The sequence below is a fragment of the Palaemon carinicauda genome, chromosome 24 (genome assembly GCF_036898095.1).
Source record: "Palaemon carinicauda isolate YSFRI2023 chromosome 24, ASM3689809v2, whole genome shotgun sequence".
NCBI lineage: Eukaryota > Metazoa > Arthropoda > Malacostraca > Decapoda > Palaemonidae > Palaemon > Palaemon carinicauda.
The window spans coordinates 73,348,698-73,356,197 of NC_090748.1; the positions used below are offsets into that span (position 1 = coordinate 73,348,698).

At 33.9% G+C, this 7,500-nt stretch overlaps 1 protein-coding gene across 1 annotated transcript in view; it reads left to right on the forward strand.

The window, feature by feature from the left end:
- The first annotated feature begins 7,471 nt into the window (after positions 1-7,471).
- LOC137618434 (protein O-mannosyl-transferase tmtc2-like) overlaps positions 7,472-7,500 on the forward strand; it is a 54,054-nt gene continuing 54,025 nt past the window's right edge. The window contains exon 1 of the mRNA XM_068348600.1: positions 7,472-7,500. This exon is cut by the window's right edge and continues 190 nt beyond it. Coding sequence (XP_068204701.1) covers positions 7,472-7,500 — 29 coding nt within the window.

A 7,500-nucleotide genomic window follows, 5' to 3' on the forward strand; every position in this document is an offset into this window, starting at 1 on the left:
AATACAATTTTGACCACCCTTCATCCTTTTACTGAGGTCTATTGCTTTCAAATAAAAAAACAAAAAACAATAAATGAAATGATGACAGCAGAATTAGCATGGTATTTATAGACTTTCATTACCGAAGCAACGGATTATCTTTCTAAAAATCCCAATTAAATGCAACCGAAATTTTTATTCCACGCCATTCTCGTCATGAAGCATTGCTCCGCTGGGCAAGAAGGGTGCCGCACTAATATGAAGTGGCAATCACACAAATCACTAATCAATCTAATGAAACGATGCGTTCAGGAACTATAAAAGAAAACACCTGCAATTACGTTTTCCCATTTGGCACACATTAACATAATAGGCAGGAAAGGTTATACTGTAGTTAGTATTTTGCATGCATAGAACTTAAATTTACTCAGTTTGATGAAGGTAGTAGCTTGGTTTCCTTTCATCATAAATGAGCAATTTAGATATCTTGGTGAAAAGAAGATAGGGGTATCTCAGTTTAAGTTATGAAAAAGATACAAGACATAGAAACAATAAAATATCATTATGCGAGGCGTAAAGAAAATTCTGTGCAGTACTACCAACAGAAAGACATCTGATAGTGGATAGGGGAGAATGATGAATGACATTAGAATACTATGGACCGATTAAAGATATCAGGAGAAACTTACTCAAATAAATATACATTGGGCATACTTAGGAAATGAATGAGACACATTGCCACCTTAAATATTAAATATTGGTAACATCTTGATAGAACAGGAGACTAGAGAAAAACACAAAGCACTATAGTAGTAGTAATTAATCATAATCATTCACATTTTGATTACACCCGAGTAAATCAAGAAGAAAAAAATTGACCTAAGGCCATATTGAGAGAGAGAGAGAGAGAGAGAGAGAGAGAGAGAGAGAGAGAGAGAGGAGAGAGAGAGAGAGAGAGAGAGAGAGAGAGAGAGAGAGTCTTATAAATAAGAGGTTCTGTGAATAAAAGACGGGAAATAACAGGCAGGATGAATAACCGGGAGTTTTAAGACGAGATTCAGAGCTAGAAACAGCAATAAAACTGGTAAAGTTAATGTCATTACATGATTAATAACTGTATTCTTGTAATGAGTGAAGGTAACTGTAGTCCGAGTTTACGAGGAAGACAAAGAATGAAATCATGGGTAATAGACATTCAGGAGGTGTTCCAGATCTAAAGATAATCTTTTAACTCCATATGATCATTGGATATGACCAGTTTATTGATAATCCGTTGTGGTTATTGTTGGATACTTTCTTTAAACGCCGGTCAGAATTACCTGCTTGATCTTTTTTTCTCTGTTTATAAAACCCGATATCTCTTAATAAAATCAGCATCCTCTCTACATGCATTTCACAGTAATCTTTTCGTCTTTATTTTTGACGATTGCTTTTCATTTCATCGATTTGTGTTGATTCCATAAGCAACTAACTATTCAGTAAGAGCGACCTAACCGTTACATTTAAAAGTAAAAAAAGGTAAATAAGAAGAGATGCGTCAAGAAAAGAACGGAGAGACCAAGAGCATGGTTGTACGGAAAGGATATTTAGTAGATCCTAGGGCACAAAAACGGGTTAACAAAATAGTATCGGGTTTTCGTGAGTTAACAGCGTGGGAACGGAAACCAGATAGTAATTATCATCCTCATTGGTACCATTAACAGAAGTAATATAATACGAAATACACAATCTTAAGACTCTATATGTTCCTTTAAAGTTTAAGAACGTAGAAAACACAAAATAATCTTTACATTCGGCAAAACATAAGATCAAAAACATTATGGAACTGTAAACAAGTAATCAATAACCACATGTGACACTGACGTGAAAAATAATATACACTAATGTCTATAAATGCTTTGTCTCAGGGATAAAATGCAACAAACGAACTATAATATATGAACAAGCAAGCAAGGCTTTGGGCACTATATGCTAAGAGATAAAAACCTGTGAAATTAACCCTGTATAGCCTACGCTTTCACCTTCATTCAGAAAACACCCTTTTCAAAGATACCCACGTTACAAAAAAGAAAAACTACTTCTTAATTGTTTCGGAAATTGTCTTCTGATTTCTTCAAAACTTAACAATTCAGACATTAGAAGGGTCTTGACATAGTCAAAAAAGTTATTCTAAGAGTATACAAAGAAATTCTCCTTACTTTAATAAAGATAGCATTATATGTTTGTCCTGAGCGGTCTTAATTTTACAGCAACTTACGGTTAAGTAAAGTTAGGAAACGCAATCCAAATACTGGATCTTTATAATCTCGGAACTACATATATATATATATAATATATATATATATAATATATATATACTATATATATATTATATATATATATATATGTGCGTGTGTGTGTGTGTATGTGTGTGTGTGTGAGAGAGAGAGTGTGTGTGTATGTATATATGCTATTACCTATATTCCTGATTTTGGTGTGAGGCCATACACTATATACAAACATACATATATATACTGTATATATATGTATATATATAAATATATATGTATATATATGTATATATATACTGTATATATATATATATACTATATATATATATATATATAGTATGATATATAATATATATATATATATATATACTATATTATGTGTGTGTGTGTGTGTGTGTGTATGTACACCTCGTACAATAAACCTAACGCAATTTTCCACATTTCCCCTTTATTTAGAAACTTAAGCACTTTCAATTCTTGCTAACAAAATTTATTTTCCATTAAGAGCAAATAACACTTGCAAGTTTATACTTGCATTTAGTAAGGTGAAATGTACCAAAGAGAAAAATAAACAAATGGCCATACAATTGAGCACTAAGAAAATAGAGATTGAGCAAATAAAAGGATTTCACTAATAAATATGTTATGAATTGGTAAAATAGTGATAAAGATCGATGAGATTGAGTTTTGAAGAAATCTTTCACTGATGAATAAAAACTCTTGAATGATATTCTTGAATATTTCCATCACAGTTCACATAGAATTAATCTAATTTCATAGGATTTCCTATAAAAAGTTCTTAAAATCTTCCAAATGACACCCTTTCAAAGAATTGCTTTCACTATTATCTTATAAACAACAAAAAAAGTAAATAAGCTGATGATGCAATCTGTCCGTCTATTCAGATATTAACTCTTATCACATCTAACGGAATTCAACATCTTTAATAGACAGGTTACAAATTTACCATTGAAAAATTAAAAAAGACTATGCTGTATCCTGCAATGCTAACGACTGTATCTAAATAAAAAGTGACAAATATATGAAAAATTTGACTTCCACAAAAAAGTTATTAAAAAAAAATCGATGCACTCTCAGAAAAACAATATCTCCTCTCTTATAAGCAAAAATGAGCGCCCCCTAAACAAAGAAATAAACTAGCACAGCAACGTCCGTCACAATGAGCATCAGTCGTCGGGGGTAGGGAAGGGGCTGTCAGTCAATAGACCTTCCAACCATGATGGATCGATGGAGATGAAACACAGAAGTGCCAGAGACCGTCATGAAAATCGCCCATCGCCCATAGCTCTAAATGGATTTCCCTCCCCGTGACTCAAATCCAATAAACGTTCGAGCTTCAACCCTACAAAGCGATATTGAGGGATTTTGTCCAGACAACTCCAGCCAGTGCTCAAGGTCGTGCAATCAAAAGCTGCACCTCCACCACTACTACTGTTCTTTCTACTGATGCTTTTACATACTGCTGAGATAGCTAAACCAAGGCACTTGCATAAGGCACATTAAAACGCAATTGCAAGGAAGTTTAATTTTCCATTAATTAACGGAGACTAAAATTCTTTTATAGTTCAATGGAAATATCTTTATCCCTTTAGTCATGGTAATTTTTGTAGGTTGATCATATATTCGTTTGTGTTAAGGCTTCATCCTTAAGAAAAATCATGAATTCCAATTCTTCAATGAATTGTATATAAGAATAAACAACAGTCTCTCTCTCTCTCCTCTCTCTCTCTCTCTCTCTCTCTCTCTCTCTCTCTCTCTCTCTCTCTCATCAACAACAACAAAGAACAACCAAATAATAATTCTTCACCATCAATCAAGACAGATATATTGCCAATGAAGTTTCTTGGTGAAAAAAAAATATAAATAACGGCAAACTTTAAATGTCAGAGACCAAAGGAAACAAAATTTACAGGAGTTGTATTGAAACCTTTCGCAACAGATAACATCAATCAACTACCAAAAAGAAGAAGTAGGAAATTTTCGCATTTTTTCTTTAAGTGGTGGCCTTGAGAGAGAGAGAGAGAGAGAGAGAGAGAGAGAGAGCGAGAGAGAGAGAGAGAGTGAGAGAGGGAGAGAGAGAGAGAGAGAGATTTTATTAAACATCCCTACTCCTCTTATGAACGTTGTTATCATCAGTTAACGATGTATGAAGAGGGCAAGAGTCCACACAAGGATTGGATCACGTTTTTGGAACAATCACTGTCAATGTCAAAACTACGTAAAATAGAAAATATTAAAAATATTTATATACCCACATTACAAGGGTAGTTGAAATGACACAAATTAGTATGTATATGTATACGCATCTCATCAACAAAGAAATCAAAAGAGAGAGAGAGAGAGAGAGAGAGGAGAGAGAGAGAGAAGAGCGAGAGAGAGAGAGAGAGAGAGAGAGAGAGAGAGAGAGAAGTGAGAGAGAGAGAATCACTGAAAAGCCTGTGTTCTGGAAGAAATAGTCTTTAAATCGACAAAAAGTTTAGAGAAATAAAAACTCAACCCTATATCTTTGTTGATGGAAGGGAACGTTTAAAATAGTCAAGAAAAAATGAGAAAGATTTATCGACCATTACGAAATACTTAGGGTTGTGGTGGCCGATGTGGTAAACTCCCTGACTTGTGATCGCCAGACTGGGGTTCGAGTCCCGCTCAAACTCTCAAGTTTCTTTGGTCGCTGCAACCTCACCATCCTTGTATGCTAAGGATGGAAGGTTTAGGGGAGCCTATAGGTATAAAAGAGAATTTCTTCCAAGCTATAAGTCTATCTGCTGAGCTATCGAGCAGCCATTGCCTGGCACTCCTCGGTGCTAGCTTGGATGGAGAGGGGGCTTGGGGGCGCTGATCATATGTATATATATGGTCTCAGTCTATAGGGCAATTGTCCCTGCTGAATAGGGCAATGTCACTGCCTCTTGCCCTCTACCATTCATGAGTGGCCTTTAAAACCTTCAAGTCTCTGGTTGAAGAAATCTTTGAATAATATGATTTCTAGGATGAAAGAAACATAAGATACATAATTAAAATACGACTGCAGTAAAAGTATAACGAATCCTTCAGTTTGATCGACACCTGTAATGAAAACTCCTGAATTTCACATCAAGATGCCATGGTAACATTTATTTCAAAAGTTCATAAATTGTGATGCTTTAAAAATGTCAGATGGAATGCTAAATAGTTTATTCAATTTGTTATAATAGTAAAAAAAAAATAATAATTTTCAGCAACTTGATTAATTATGTATCAATTACGTAAATCTGGATTGCAACGACTATTTATCTTTTATGAAGAAAAAACATTGATGTCTAAAACATGACCTAAAATGTCGCAGAACTAAGAATTCTCCCCTATTTCACTTGTCTGTCCGTGTTTTTCTCTAGAGGAATATTCTTTATTTTTCACTGGACTCAAATGCCATCCTCCTCCCTCCTCCTCCTCCTCCTCCTCCACTCCTCCTCCTCTCCTCCTCCTCCTCCTGCCCCTCCTCCCCCTCCCTATTGCAATTCTCTTTTCCCTATTCACAATGTGTTACACCTTCAGCATAACATATTAGAACAGCGAATGGCACTTTCCAGATACCGTCTGAAACAATTACTTTTAACTTAATGGCTAAATGGTTAACCGAATGCACGTCAAGTGTATTAAAGAGGCCTTTGATGATGCTATATATAATACATAAATTCATAGACATACATATGTATAGCTTATACACATACTCAGTATCTGTATCTATATCTATATCGTTATCTATATATACATATTATATGCATATACATAAATAATATACATATATATGATATACAGTATATATTATATATATTATATATTATATATATATATTATATATATATATAAATATATATATATATAATATATATATATATATATATATATATTTCACAGCAACCATACATTTATAGTAATATATATATATAAATAGTATATAATATATATAATAATATTATATATATATATATTATAACAAATTAAAATCATTATAAGTGCCAGCACTGTATCCGACAGTTGTAAGTTTTTCTTGGAGAATCCAAAATGTTTTTCAAGTATTTACCGAAGGATGTATCGCCTAACAATATTTTAGTTAAAGAGAAGAAACGTGAGGTGCAATTACAAAGGCTGTAGATTGTTTTCAACAACTAAACCCTCATTTATTAGTGCCACGAAACAATAACATAAATAACAGTAGTTACCATTTTCGAAAGAACAATACAAAGTTGGACTGGAAAAAAAACATTACATAAAAGAGGTATACTGTACTCTGCCTAAACGTAAGAATTAGGAAATAATTTTTTTTTTTCAAATAATTCCCTTACTTTTACTTCAAGCCAACAAATATGAAGCCAGTCACGTGTGCAATATTTAAATGTAAATATGTATAAAAATCGTAATTTCTAAAAGATCGACTCTTGATCAGCGTTATCATTTATACTTTTAATTCTTAACAACAAACACAAGATTACACAAGTGTGTAGTATTTTCATTGTAATTATGTATACAATAACAATATACGTCTACTTCTAAAAGGGGATCATCTTTATCAGCCTTTTTATCAATCTTGATTATGCGGCTTTTCAACTAAATCCAAATTTAAGTTTTAGAAAATATTGTAGAAGATGAACTAAGTTCTTTTTATCTTCTATATGAAATCATCTTCTCCTTTTACTTGAAAATTTACCATTAAATAAGGTAACTCTCTCTCTCTCTCTCTCTCTCTCTCTCTCTCTCTCTCTCTCTCTCTCTCTCTCTCTCTCCTCTCTCTCTCATCTCTCCTCTCTCTCTTCTCGCTCTGAAAAGGAAATCGTTTATGTGAGTCAGACTTTAATTTCCGGAAGGAAATATTGACACTTAAAGGGGCCTAACACTTGGGCAAATAACCATCAACCATCTCCGAAACATAAGATGTTTGTCAAGAGATAAGGTTTCTTTTTCAGCCTGACAAAACAATTCTCTCTCTCTCTCTCTCTCTCTCTCATCTCTCTCGTCTCTTCCTCTCTCTCTCCTCTCTCTCTCTCTCTCTCTCTCTCTCTCTCTCTCACCCACACCATAAGTCAGGTCTCCCTGAAGAAAAATGGTGCAACAGATATTTCAATAAACTATGACCCATTAGGTTGTTCCCAATCAGAGCAATACTACACGCCGCTGCGAGGCTCTCCCAACTCTCGCAAACGCATACACACGGTGAAGTTTCAATGCACGAAAATAAAAAGTGGAACAAGAA